We start from the raw sequence: 14,828 nt of genomic DNA on the forward strand, positions 1-14,828 counted from the left end.
TTGCTGAAGTACCTTAATCGTACAATCAGACAAAGGCTGTGATTCAGTAAAAAAAACAAAAAAACAATCAATGTTCAGTAACAACAATGTTCAGTATCTACAGGTTAACTGGTAGGTTGGTGAACACAACAAAATAATGTGGTACAACATTAAAGAAAGCATCTTCTTTTCCATTGTTGGATGCCACTGCACAGTTCAGGTAACTTATTTTTCAGGGCCTTTCAAAGTAAACCCAGTGTCACTACAGAGATGTTTATAATCATGTATTGTCCTAAACTGATGTGCATCTATATTCAAAGCACAAAGTACTTTGTTTTGGTCTTGGATGGTTTCTTGAATAGAGTACAGTTCAGGTCACTTCTTGGTTCAGTGTGATTCAGCACAAACACAGTTTCACACCAGAGATCTTTCTGCTCACTTCTTGTCTTGACAGCAGTGACATTAAACTTCTCATATGGAGGAATCAGCACCTCTTTCTCCTCAGGATGCTTAGAATATTCTGTCACATTAGCAAATTTACAAGTGTTGATTTCAAAACAAGATACATTTCCAAAACGTTGTGCTATTTTTTTATTAAGAGAGAAGGATGTAAATGAGCCGAATCGAATCTCTTTGTTCGGAACATACTTAAACTGAACTTTAGTGCCACGATAAGTTGTATTGCATTTGTTTTGTTCGTTTGTTTGTTTGTTTGAATTGTTCAGAATCTGTATTGCATCTGTTAACAGAAAGTAAAGTGAATACCATTTGTATGTCTTGTCTGTGTACTGGCTTTTACCATGACGAGTTTCATTATTGAAGTCCTTATATACAAGAGCATCACTGTACACATAAATGGCGATTTCATGAGTCTTATTCAAACCTTTATTTTTGATCTTGACAGTCTTTTCCGCTTTTTCCCAAGCCGTTTTAAAAATATTCAAGTTATTGAGTTCTTCCTTTAGAAGTTTTGTATTCACCAGATTCAGCATTTCATCTCTACAGCCCTTATACTGGTCATCAACAGAATCCAGTGCCATATCCAATGATATCTTTCCTTCAACAGCAGCTCTGTGATCCTGCAGAAACAGGAATCATAATGATCACATCATCAGTATTCATGTCTGTAATATTCATACTAGAACACAAGCTTACCTGTCCTAGAGCAGCTAAAATGAGAAGAAGAGCTTCAATGATCAGCAGCATCTTGATTCAGTCAAATCCCTCAGATGATCTAGTAGATCTAGTGAAGAACAGATGATGAAAGACGACCAGAAACACAACAGCGGCTCACAAATACTGAATATATGTCACTTCAATGGGATATATGCAATATATTTGTACAATGAGCTTGACCTTGTACTTTACCCCCAAACTTACCTGAAAATACTGTTGCCTGGTTTTGCTAAATTCTGAGGTTTTTTTTTTTTTTTTTTTTTTTTTCAGGAACTCAATGATTAGAGGAGAAGATCAGAAAAGTCAGTCACTCACAGCCAGACGACAACGACTCTTCAAACAGATGAGGTGGTTGGAGTTGCTTTTTATATTGCCGTGTGTGTGTGTGTGTGTGTGTGTGTGTGTGTGTGTGTGTGTATGTGTGTGTGTGTGTGTGTGTGTGCGTGTGTTTAACAGCTAAAGTGTGATCTTGATGCATTTAGTTCAACTAAACTGTTGAGCTCATCATAACGCAACACTTGTGAAGGTCTACATGTGGTTTCACACTGGACAAAGGCTAAAAAACTTTAACGCCTAAGTTGTACTTCGAGAAGTTCTGACTATATGAAAGTTAGAGTTGGAAGACATTCTGAATAATAAAAAAAAAGAAATATAAAAGAAATAATTCCCGGTTCCATCCTCCAACTCATCTCCCCTTTAACCCTCTATGGTACGGTGTTGCCTCCAGGCAACATAGTCTATTTTAGCTTTTTATAATAAAAGCTTAATAAAATTTAATTGGTCAATGCTCTCTAAGGGGAGGGGAACTCAAATACTAACCGTTGAAAATGCATAAGAGTGGTCACATGACCCACAGGGGTCCATTTTGATCCCTCTTTCAGCACACGTGCACATGTCACATGGCTCCATATTTTCTCCACTGAAAAGGGCATTTTTCACTAATTTCTGTCCAGATAATCAGTTACAAAAAATCTGAGTCACCTTCATTGGTAAGTAAAGAAGTATTTTCAAAAACTTTACATTATATATCATCAAATATTTAATAGGAAATTACATAAAACTGCATGTTGCCTCGAGGCAACATTGTACCATAATGGAATCACATAAGGCCATACCAGGCATACTAGGTTTGAATACTTGAAAGTATATTTTATTTGTAAGGAAAGAAGTTTGAATTATCTAAATGTATTTGCATTTTTGCAAACTGAAAACTCAGCATGGTTCGACGGGACATTTGGCCACTATTGTGGGAAATCGGACAAATAGTGGGTTCGTGGGACGAGGGCGTGGCTTGTGAGTGGTCAGCGGGGGCCGACTGGTTATTTGGCCACTATAGTGGGTAATCGGACAAATAGCGGGTTCGTGGGACGGGGGCATGGCTTGGGACCGGTCGGGGGGTCAACGGGACATTTGGCCACTATAGTGGGCAATCGGAAAAATAGTTGGTTCGTGGGACGGGGGCGTGGCTTGGGACCGGTCAGGGGGGTCAATGGGATATTTGGCCACTATAGTGGGTAATCGGACAAATAGTGGGTTTGTGGGACGGGGGCATGGCTAGGGACCGGTCAGGGGGGTTAACATGACATTTGGCCACTATAGTGGGCAATCGGACAAATAGTTGGTTCGTGGGACAGAGGCGTGGCTTGGGACTGGTCAGGGGGGTCAAAGGGACATTTGGCCACTATAGTGGCAATCGGACAAATAGTGGGTTCATGGGACGGGGGCGTGGCTTGGGACCGGTCAGGGGGGTCAACATGACATTTGGCCACTATAGTGGGCAATCGGACAAATAGTTGGTTCGTGGGACGGGGGCGTGGCTTGGGACCGGTCAGGGGGGTCAGCGGGACATTTGGACACTATAGTGGGTAATCGGACAAATAGTTGGTTCGTGGGATGGGGGCGTAGCTTGTAAGTGGTCAGCAGGGGTCGAGGAGATATTTGGCCACTATTGTGGGTAATCGGACAAATAGTGGGTCCGTGAGACGGGGGCATGGCTTGTGATTGGTCAGCGGGGGTCGACGGGACATTTGGCCACTATAGTGGGCAATCGGACAAATAGTGGGTTAGTGGGACAGGGGCGAGTGGCGCCAAACTGAGGATGAAGGTGGCGCTACTTCTGGGGGTCTCGGATAATCGGGGGGCTCCTGTCAGGCCCCTGGGGGGGGGGGTCAGGCCCCCTCTGACCCCACACTGGTCATTAGGTCGGCCAGGGAGGTCTTCCACATGTTTGATCTTGCTGTTGTTGAGGCCTGGCTCCTCTACCGGAGAGACAGCAGAGTTAGGATGAGGTTCATATTAGGATAAGGTTATGGTGATTATTAAAGGAGTCATGACCTAGTATTACCTTGGATACCTACTGCTGTATTATAGTCTTTCAGGCCCTTCTAAAAAAGAAAAGTGGAAAAAAAATAAACACAGAGCTCCTCAGACCCTTATTTCTGAAGGCATTATTGTCTCGCGAGATCTGATGCGATATTTTGGCTGTCGTGGACAGTCATTTTAATAATGCAAATGAGGGGCGCGTTGATTGGTGGCAGGAAGGAGGGGGGTTGACAACGCAGGTGACGCTTTAGCATATCATTACAGAATGACATCATGGCGCAAATTATGAATGAACCCGACCTGGCCGCGACCGGCTTCCCGGCCAGTGTATAAGTATGAGGCGCCGTTTAGGGCTTAAATCAAACTTCATTCACGCACACATATATGAAACACGCTTGCATACATACTAAGTAGTCACACATACATGTATATGAACTCTCCACGCACATACTCATATGAGACGCGAGCACACACACACACACACACACACAAACTAGACGGCGCCTCATATATAAGCGTTAGGCAATCAATATACAATAGCCGAATTCATGATGATCTCAGTCATTTGTTGTTTGCAAAGTAACGTTAGCAGCCATTCCCCATGTTTACCTCGAAGCTAATACTCCCGCTAGCATACAATAGCCGCATTAGCAGTTGGCTGCTGTTTGTTACACAGAGTAGAGCAATAAAAACACATTCTTACTGTTTCAATTGCAGGCAAGTGTCTGATTGTTGAAAATGGCCCCTTTTTCCCGAGCTTCGATGCCAACTTCGCCTGATATTGCCTCAAATTTGTGAAGGATTCCGGCGTAAAATGTTTAGTTAGCACAGACACATAACGTTAAGCCAGTGGGAAGGGTTGTAGGAACCGCGTCATTAAAAATGAATTTAATCCACTGGTCCCTGACAGCTTGGTCCGTTCTTGGGAGAGAAAACACATTTACATGTTGATTCTGGCAGTCAACAACAGAGCAACTCAGTGTGCACTACGTTTCTGCTTCTCTCTCGACTGAATATGAGGGGAGGAGGGGCGCCAGGGCGCACTTCCTGCGGCAGGTCTGCGGTGTCCATATATGGTATATCCTGCCCCGTCATGACGTCAAGTCGGGGCTGAAATCAAAATCTCGTATTTGAGTGCGCGTGCACGCGCGCTGGTTTATGAACCCTGGGGTAAACGAACGCTTCACTTTTAAATATCGGCTTCCCGGCCAGTGTATAATCGTTAGGCAATCATAACATACATTGATTCTCGTGGAAAAGTGAAAATTGCAGGTCATGACTCCTTTAATGTTTTAACCTTGAAACAACACCGATTGTAATGTTTTGATATGATAACTTGATGATATGATGGTTTGTAGTTATTGCGTTCCACGATGGTACAATGTTGCCTGAGGGCAACAGTCGGATAATAAATGTTACTTTTTATTAAATATGAAATGTGTAATTCATTAAAAACTTGACAAATATGTTTGTTCAAGTGTTTAGTTAAAGAAATTAATGTTTTCAATAAATATATACATTTTTTCTTCATGAAAATGTCAAATGTTTAAATTTGTCCATTGTGGTACAATGTTGCCTTGAGGCAACAAACTTTTAATTAATAAATAAATTTAAAAAAATATGATAATGTTTATTGATATTGTTATAGTGTCCATTTTTAAGCAGGAAAACCATACCAAACAATTTTTTCCTCACTGATATCATATTGCGTACCATAGAGGGTTAAATTCTGGTTTCATCACTGTCTCTCATAAAAAAGGCCTCACAAATAATATTTAAAAAGTTGAATAAGCTGCAAATGAATTTCCTGCAAAACCCATGTAAACACTTGAAACCGAGGTCTTCAGTCCTGCTCCTGGGGACCTGCAGAGTTCAGCTCCAACCCTGTCATGGTCTCATGGTCATGTTCAAGAAACCAGTCTGAGGTGATTTGAGCTTTGTGATGTGTGATTATCGTGCTGGAAGTAGCCATCAAAGATGGGCACTGTGGTCGTCAAGAGATGGACATGGTCAGCAACAATACTCAGGTAGGCTGTGGTGTTTAAACAATGCTCTATTGGCACTAAGGGGCCAAAAGTGTGGCAAGAAAATAACCTCTACACCATTACACCACCACTAACAGTCCAAACCACTGATACAAGGCAGGATGGATTCATGCTTTCATGTTGTTTATGCCAAATTCTGACCTTACCATCTGAATGTCATTGAAGACTCATCAGACCAGGCAAAGTTTTGTCAATTTCTATTGTCCAATTTTTGAATTGTAGATTTTGAAAAAAAAACTTTGTTGCATTATTTTCCTGTTATCACTGTAAAGTTGCTTTGAAACAATCTGTATAGTAAAAGGCGCTATATAAATTCATTTCTAACAGCTAAAGTGTGATCTTGATGTGTTTGGCTCAACTAAACTGCTGAGCTCATCATAATGGAGAACTTGTGAAGGTCTTTGTGTGGTTTCACACTGGACAAAGGCTAAAAAAAGCGTTACACGCCTAAGTTGTATTTTGAGCTGTTCTGACTCTATGTGTCACGGATAGGTGGCTGTAATCAAGTCCCAGACAACGGAGACGATAAAGAAGACTTTAATCCAAGGATTATCATGAAAACGTACAACCACATATCGCATAGAACTCTAAACATTACAAGACAAGGAACAGACAGAAACAGAGGGTTTCTGTCTGTATAAGTGAAGCTGGTAATGCTGTTTGTGGAGTTGTTTAATCCTCCTCTGCTGAGATCTTCAGACATTTAATGTCTTCTTTTCTCTTCAGTTGATCTCATCTGAGGCTGTGGCTGAAGTCAGTTGTAGTTCTTGTGTTTCTGCTCGTCTCTTTTTCTGTTCTCTTCTTTCCTTCAGTGATTCTGCTTGTTAACAGGCTTATTAAGGCTGAGATGACTCCATATTTAATATACACAGGTTTTGTGGCTCCGATAAGGTCCAGTTCTGGTTTATTTCTTTGCTCTTGGCTGACATGTGGCATTGCTATGGCCTGCTTGTGGCCCAGATCTGCCAAACAGGAGTGAGCCACCCAAGGGCCATAATTCCACACTGCATGTGGGCCAGATCATCTTTTCACGAGTGCCAGATGTAGGCCGGATCTGGGACGTCACAATGTGGGCATAGCTGTATGAAAGTGTTTAGCTCATCTTAAAATGCAACACCTCTGAAGCCCTGGTGTATTTGTGGTTTCAGAAACAAACAAAACACAGAACAGAACAGAACACAGAACAAATTATCCCTGTCTATCAATACAGTCTATCAGTCAACAATGAAAGTTTGTGTAATGAGACAATAACAAGTATATATTCAAAAATATTCATATATTCATATATTCAAATTAGTAAATTGCCAGCCTGTATTAGTGTATGTTATCATGAAAAAAAAGAAAGAAATTAAATTGAATTTGAATGTATTACATGAAAGTATAAACCAGCAGTCAGAAATTATGAGTCAGCAGTTCTGACTCAATGAAAGTTACAGTTAAACAAACTCTGTTAACTTGATTCAGTGAAATCCCTCAGATGCTCAAGATCTAGTGAAGAACAGATGATGAAAGACAACTAGAAACAGAACAGCATATCATAAATACTAAATAAATTACTCCAGTAGCAATGTGGGGCGGCATGGTGACTCAGTGGGTAGCACTGTCGACTAACACTGTAAAAAAGAATACATTGATTTTATTAATATCTAATTAATAAAAATGAGGCAACAGATTACAAGCAATATTATTAATTAAATTTAACAAATTAGAATTGAGTAATAATTAGTCAAATGAATTCCTTAAAAGTTAACCATTTAAAATGAGTAAAATTTACAAAATATCTTTTATTGCCAACATTGAAGACACCTGGTGTTAACAAGCAGAATCACTGAAGGAGAAAACCATAATTAAAGTCACCATTGTGGAGATCAGTGTGTGTTTTAGTTGGGCTCTTGACCTTAAATTATTAACTTTAAGTTTTGTTTGGTTGCTGTACATGAGTTATAACAGCCAGATGAACAAAGAGAAAAGGTGATCTGATGGTGTTGGTTGTGATTTAACATAATCATTATTTCACAATCATTAGACCTGAATCACTGAACCTCATATAGAGTCCAATTTATGAGTTAAGTTAATTTTATTAACTACAGCAGTATAATATTTTTAGCCTTTTCAATGAAATCCAAATGATCAAATCAATAATAAAAAATAATTATTTTTTTTTTTTTAGGCACAAACACACATCAAGATTTTGCTTATGAATCTCAGCAATGGTGACAAACAGATCACCTCTGAACATAAGCTCATTATTTATTCATGCAGCAATGCATGATGGGAGCCATGAATGAGTTTTGATTGGTGGAACCCAGAATGCACTGCAACATGCTTTATTATTGTCACCATTGTTGAGAATCACAGGCTGATTATTGATGTCTGTATGTCTCCTTTTTATGTAAGAGAAACTTTTTAGAAATTATTTGCCTTACATTGTAAAAGTTAAAAAATATTATGCCATACAAGGCCAGTGCTGCTATAATTAATAAAGTAAACCTAACTCATAAATTGGACTCTATATGAGGTTCAGTGATTCAGGTCAAATGATTGTGAATTAATGATTATGTTAAAACACAACCAACACCATCAGAACACCTTTTCTGTTTGTTCATCTGGCTGTTATAACTCAGATCAACAGCCAAACAAAACTTAAAGTTAATAATTTAAGGTCAAGAGCCCAACTAAAACACACACTGATCTCCACAATGGTGACTTTAATTATGGTTTTCTCCTTCAGTGATTCTGCTTGTTAACACCAGGTGTCTTCAATGTTGGCAATAAAAGATATTTTGTTAATTTTACTCATTTTAAATGGTTACCTTTTAAGGAATTCATTTGATTAATTATTACTCAATTCTAATTTGTTAAATTTAATTAATAATATTGCTTGTAATCTGTTGCCTCATTTTTATTAATTAGATATCAATAAAATCAATGTATTCTTTTTTACAGTGATTCAGGTTGGGTGCACTGGATATGAGTGTAAATGTGTGTCAGGAAGGGCATCTGTTGTAAAAAACAAACAAACAGAGAGAGTAGCAATGTGCATAGTATTGCACAATAAGATTCACCTTGTACTTCACCTCCTATATTGTCTTTTTTTTTTTTATGTTTTCAGGAGATCAGGAGCAACTACGAGAGAAGACGATCAGAATAGACATTTGTTTACAGCCAGATGACAACAACTCTTCAGATGAGGAGGTTGAGGTTGCTTTTTGTATCACTATAATGTGTGTGTGTGTGTGTGTGTGTGTGTGTGTGTGTGTGTGTGTGTGTGTGTGTGTGTGTGTGTGTGTGTGTGTGTGTGTGTGTGTGTGTGTGTGTTTTCTGAGGTATAACAGCTCAAGTGTGATATTGATGTGAACTGAACTGTTGAGCTCATCATAATGGAGAACTTGTGAAGGTCTATGGTTTCTCACTGGACAAACTGAGTTCCTGGCCATAAAGTAAAAACAACAACAACAACAACAACAACAACAACAACAAAAAGCTTTACACATCTAAGTGTTTTACTCCATATCAGTTGTACTTTGAGTAGTTCTGACTCTGTGAAAGTTAAAGATGCAACCCCAACTAACAAAATTATGTTCTAACAATGTTTCGCTAAATATGATGCATACACTTTGACCAGTGGGTGGTGCTGTAACCAAAGGACAACTAAATTATGTACAGTGTGTCATATATAATTCTGCAGAAATGGTTATTTAGGCTCAGTTTACAACCTGCTTTTTTGACAAATTATGAATTTTGTCAATTTAATTTTGATGCTAACAAATTCAGGGTTGTACACAGTTTTTAGGCAGTTTAAGTGAACATAAAATTAATCAGCTCATATAATATTAAGTTTAACCCTCTGAGATTGACATTTTTTGAAGTACCTCTCTTCTTTTACTTTTATTTGGAAACACACACACACACACACACACACACACACACACACACACACACACACACACACACACACAGTAAAAACTGTAAGCTTGAGGAAAGCAGGTCTGCCAGCTCTCACAAATTCAGCTTGAGACTGACACTGTTCTCACCCCAAACCCATTTGATCACACAGTGAAAAAACATTGTGGAGCAAAAAGGACATTGACAAGCCGCCGACAGACAAGACAGAGCAAGTTACCTTTAATATGAAACAAATTCTCAGCTTTTAAATTCTCTAAGTTTTACTAAGAAGTTCAACCAAAACAAATACCAGGGCTGCCAACTTAATAATTATTCCTGCGGGCGGTGAGTGAGTGAGTTTTTTGAAGAACATAACACAAAACCTTGCATCACAAGAACTATATTGTGTTTGTCAAAAGATTTGGTAACTGAACAGAATTTCATTATAGGTTTCCTGACAACACATTACAATGTTTACATGGTACAATGACTGATAGGCCTAATGTGTTTTTATCAGGGCTGGGCATTGACACAAATTTCAGGATTTGATTTTGATTCATGATTCAGTTTCATTTTAATATCAATTTATTTCAATATATATCAGGTACAGTACATGTTAATTTTTCTCAAGGAAAAAAAAATATACACAGGGAACCCTGTCAGCTGGTACATTTTCATTAACATGTAATTGAAATGTTGCCTATAAGCTTTTGCCTATTCACTTTCCTCTAGCATCCCAGCTGGCAGGGAACGTTCTCAGAACGTTGGCTAACATTCCCTACAAGTTTGGTTAATGTTTTAAAGAAAACATTTGAAAGTAATGTTCAAAGAATTTTTTAAGGATGTTTTCTCATTCCAAATAATGTTTCTATAAGGTAAAATGTAAACTAAGATATAACGTTTTAACTGTAACATTTTGAGGATGTTTTTAGAGAATGTTATCCTACACAGCAAAAACTCCCGTGTTAAATTAACTCTCCTGGGAGTTTATTTGACTCCACAATCAAAGGGTTAAAGTGTTAAAATATGAGTGTTAAATGAACACTGAAGAGTGTTAAAATTAATGAGATAATTAAGTTATTAATTGTGTGATGATTAAGTATTATTGAAGACACCTGATGTTAACAAGCAGACTCACTGAAGGAGAAAATCTAATTTTAAGTTACTATTATGGTGATCAGTGTTTGCTTTAGTTGGGCTCTTGCCCCTTAAACTATTAATTTTAGATTTTCTAAACAATTTTTTTTTAATCAAAACAACTTTTAAGAAATACTTTGGATTATATTGAAAATTCTGTATCTCATTTTTTAGAATCACAGTTATGCTGTAATCAACAATTTAAATCAGTCAGAGATTAGACTCTAAATTAGTTTTGTGATTCAGGTCAAATGACGATTAGGTCAGAACATAACCAACAACATCTAAGAGTGTCCTTACAACAGCCAAACAAAATCTTAAGTAAAAACGTAAGGGTCAAGAGCCCAACTGAAACAAAAACTAATCACCATAATGGTGACTTAAAAAATTTCTCCTTCAGTGATTCTGCTTGTTAACATCAGGTGTCTTCAATAATGATCAATCATTACTCAGTTCATCACTTAATTATCTCATTAACTTTTATCACTTGAGTTGAACCAAAATAAAACTACCCGCTGAAAACATTATTAGAACTTCATGGTAATGTTCTCAGAACGTTTTTAGAACAAAACATTTCTAGCTGGGACAACACACAGAGTTATATGTGAAAACAGAAACTAGATCAAAAGTTAACAAAGCACAGGAATTCTTTGTTGATTGATTTAAAACTTGTAAAGACGATTATAATTCGGAATTAATGAAGCCATCAAACATTAAAATGAAAGCAGCGTCTGATGTGAAGAGACACAATGAGTGAAGATTTAAAGTTTGGCCCTGTCCTGTACCAGTTTTGCATCAACACCACAGTTCAGGTAACTTATTTTCCCAGAGCTTTTCAACTTGAACACAGTGTCACACCAGGCACCTTCCTGACCTTTTGTCTTGACATCAGTGACTTTAAACTTCTCATATGGAGGAATCAGCACCTCTTGCTGGTCAGGATACTTGGAGTATTTGATCACATCAGCGCCTTCACAAGTGTAGATTTCAAAACAAGATTTTGGTCCAAAATCATTTGCTACCTTACGCTCAAGAGAGGAGGATGTAAATGAGCCGAAACGAACCTCTTTCGTTTCATTCTTCTCAAACTCAACTGTAGTGCCGCGATAAGTTGTATAGCATTTGCTTTGTGTTTTGTTCAGAATCTGTATTGCATCTGTTACCAGAAAGTGAAGTGAATACCATTTGAATGTCTTGTCTGTGTAATTTTGTTTCTCACTACGGACAGCATTATTGAAATCACGATATACTTTCGAATTGTTGTTAGTGTACACATAAATGGCGACTGAATGAATCTGTTCCAAATGATCCTGTGGTTTCTTGGCTTTCTTTTCACCGTCGTGCCAAGTATCACTAAATTCAGGAGACTTATTGATTTCCTCGTTCAGATATTTTGTCATCACCAGGTTTGTCATGTTCTTTCTACAACCGTCATATTGGTCATCAACAGAATTCGGTGCCATATCCAATGGATATATCTTTCCTTCAACAACAGCAGCAGCAGCTCTGTGATCCTGCAGAAACAGGAATCATAATGATCACATCATCAGTATTCATGTCTGTAATATTCTTACCAGCTGTCCTGTAGCTCATACAGTAGAGCGTTGCTGCTTGCAACGCTAAGGTCATGGGTTCGATTCTCAGGGAAAGCAAGAACTGATAAAAATGTAAATGTGCACCTTGAAATGCAATGTAAGTCGGTATGGATAAAAGTGTCTGCCAAATGCATAAATGACAACAAGCTTACCTGTCCTAGAGCAGCTAAAATGAGAAGAAGAGCTTCAAGGATCAGCAGCATCTTGATTCAGTCAAATCCCTCTGATGATCTAGTAGATCTAGTGAAGAACTGATGCTGAAACACAACAACATCTCACATATATTAAATCTATCACTGCAATAGCAGTACTTATGTTAAACTGTTCACCAACTTCTAACAAAACACAGTTTACATTTTTTATTTTTTATTTTCTGTCGGATTGAAAAAAACGTCAAATATGCAATTAAACCTGTGATCTACAGGGTGGGCCATTTATATGGATACACCGTAATAACATGGGAATGGTTGGTGATATTAAAGTCCTGTTTGTGGCACATTAGTATATGTGAGGGGGCAAACTCCTCAAGATGGGTGGTGACCATGGTGGCCATTTAGAAGTCCACAAACAGGACTTTAATATCACCAACCATTCCCATGTTATTACGGTGTATCCATATAAATGGCCCACCCTGTATATCAATATATTGACCTTTTACTTTACTTCCAAATTTACCTGAGAATATTCTTGTCTGTTTAGCTCAATGATGAGAGGAGAAGATCAGAAAAGTCAGTCGCTCACAGCCAGACGACAACGACGTTTGAAAGAGATGAGGAAGGTGGCTTTTTTATATCACTGATAATGTGTGTGTTGTGGGATATAACAGTTGAAGTAGGGTCGTGATGTTGAGCTCATCATGATGCTGCACATGTGAAGTCTGTGTGGTTTCACACTGGACAAACCGAGTTCCTGCAGACGTGCAAATAAAGCTTGACACTCCTTATCACTTCGAGCAGTTCTGACTCTGTGAAAGTTATGGATGCAGTAACTTTAAACAAACAAAATAAATATAAATTAAATTATTGTGATTCAAATGATGAATAAGAAAAGGGTACTCTAAACAAAGAGGTTAATTTGCATAAACTTTTCTTGATTTAGAGTAAGGAATTTAGGAATTTAGAATTTTTGTAATCTATTTGTGAAGGTGATGTGAAAAAATATTCAATGCTTTCTTGTGCGAAAGAGCTGCTGATTCCGACACATTTATGGTCACTGATGTCAAGACAAGAGGAGATCAGAGAGAGCTTTACTCTGGCACTGTGTTCACTTTGATGCTGATGGCCAATTATCCATATATTTGCCTAGAAGATGTCTAAACTTCATTGTTTATGGACTTCACAGTTCAGGTCGCTTCTTTTTTAAAGTTTTTTTGAGAGTTGTGCCGGTCGTGTCATTACCGGCAGCAAACAGGTTTGACATCATGATGACCAGATTCTGATCATGGAAATGTGAATCTTTTTCTCCAGATTTCCGCTGGAAGAGACACAACACATCAATCATGGGTTCAGTTCACATCACAACACTAAATGAGATGTAAATGAACAGTCTCATAGCTCTTTTTGTTTTGAATAGGATCTATCGTTGGACAACGAAGCATTTTGAAACTGATATCACAGGGTATTATGACATATCAGGACACATTTTGACCAGTAGGTGGTGCTGTGACCAAACTGTACAAGTGCACTCAGGGCTGTATTGCAATTACAAAGGCCTTTTTCATTTTTTATGCTTATGTAATGTATATGGCTAGGGGAAAAACTGGGTTCTAAACTGTTTTGGTTGTTTCAAATTTTGGGTTGCAAAATTGTCAAACCTTATATAAAATGCATAGAAAACAGCTCATAGTATTACATTTGACCAGATTCAACACATAATTTCACTGACATTTGTTTTAAAAAAAAAAAAAAGTTTCACAGCTACACAGCAAAATCCCCAGTGTTAAATGAACACTGCTCAGAGTTTATATGAGTCCACACTCAGAGTGTTATAATTAACACTGAAGCAGTGTTAAAGTTAATGAGATAATTAAGTGATTAATTGATTAATTGAGTGATGATTGAGCATTATTGAAGTCATATGATGTTAATAAGCAGAATCACTGAGGGAGAAAATATTTTTTTTAAATGGTCACCATTATGGTGATGGGTGTTTAGTTTAGTTGGACTCTTGACCCTTACTTTATTAACTTTAGATTTTGTTTGGCTGCTGTAATTCAGTTATTACAGCCAGATGAACAAAGAAAAAAGGTGATATGATGGTGTTGGTTGTGTTTTAACATAATCAGTAGTTGGCCTGAATCACTGAACTCATTGAGGGTAAAGTTTCTGAGTTAAGTTTCCCTAATGGATTATAGCAGCACTGTCCTTGTCGAGCATGCCATTTTTAGCCTTTTCAATGAAAACCAAATGATCAAATCAATTACGAAAAAAAAAAAATCTTAAAAAATGATCTTTTCAGGCACACACAGACATCAGGAATTAGCGTATGAATCTCAACAATGGTGACAAACAGATCAACTCTGAACATAAGCTCATTATTTATTCATGCAGCAATGCATGATGGGAGCCATGAATAAGTTTTGATTGGTGGTACCCAGAATGCACTGCAACATGCTTTATTATTGTCACCATTGTTGAGATGCACAGGCTGATTCTTGATGTCTGTGTCTAAAAAAAAAAAAAAAAAAAAA

At 37.8% G+C, this 14,828-nt stretch overlaps 2 protein-coding genes across 2 annotated transcripts in view; one reads left to right on the top strand and one right to left on the bottom strand.

Moving 5' to 3' along the window:
• Window positions 1-9,357, top strand: part of LOC307157693 (uncharacterized protein) — a 29,724-nt gene extending 20,367 nt beyond the window's left edge. Inside the window, exons 3-4 of the transcript XR_013821056.1 lie at window positions 1,426-1,503; window positions 8,635-9,357. The gene's annotated coding sequence lies outside the window, so the exon portion shown is untranslated. The remainder of the gene's footprint in view (window positions 1-1,425; window positions 1,504-8,634) is intronic.
• Window positions 64-12,840, bottom strand: LOC307157799 (T-cell ecto-ADP-ribosyltransferase 2-like). The gene is made up of 4 exons (XM_079869755.1): window positions 12,815-12,840; window positions 12,292-12,396; window positions 11,471-12,058; window positions 64-470 (listed from the first exon to the last, which is right to left on the bottom strand). The coding sequence occupies exons 2-4, from the start codon at window positions 12,340-12,342 to the stop codon at window positions 294-296; spliced, it is 816 nt and encodes a 271-aa protein (XP_079725881.1). The 5' UTR covers window positions 12,343-12,396; window positions 12,815-12,840; the 3' UTR covers window positions 64-293.
• Between the last annotated feature and the right edge of the window lie 1,988 nt (window positions 12,841-14,828).

The sequence above is a fragment of the Squalius cephalus genome (genome assembly GCF_949319135.1).
Source record: "Squalius cephalus genome assembly, chromosome: 1".
In the NCBI taxonomy this organism is placed as follows: domain Eukaryota; kingdom Metazoa; phylum Chordata; class Actinopteri; order Cypriniformes; family Leuciscidae; genus Squalius; species Squalius cephalus.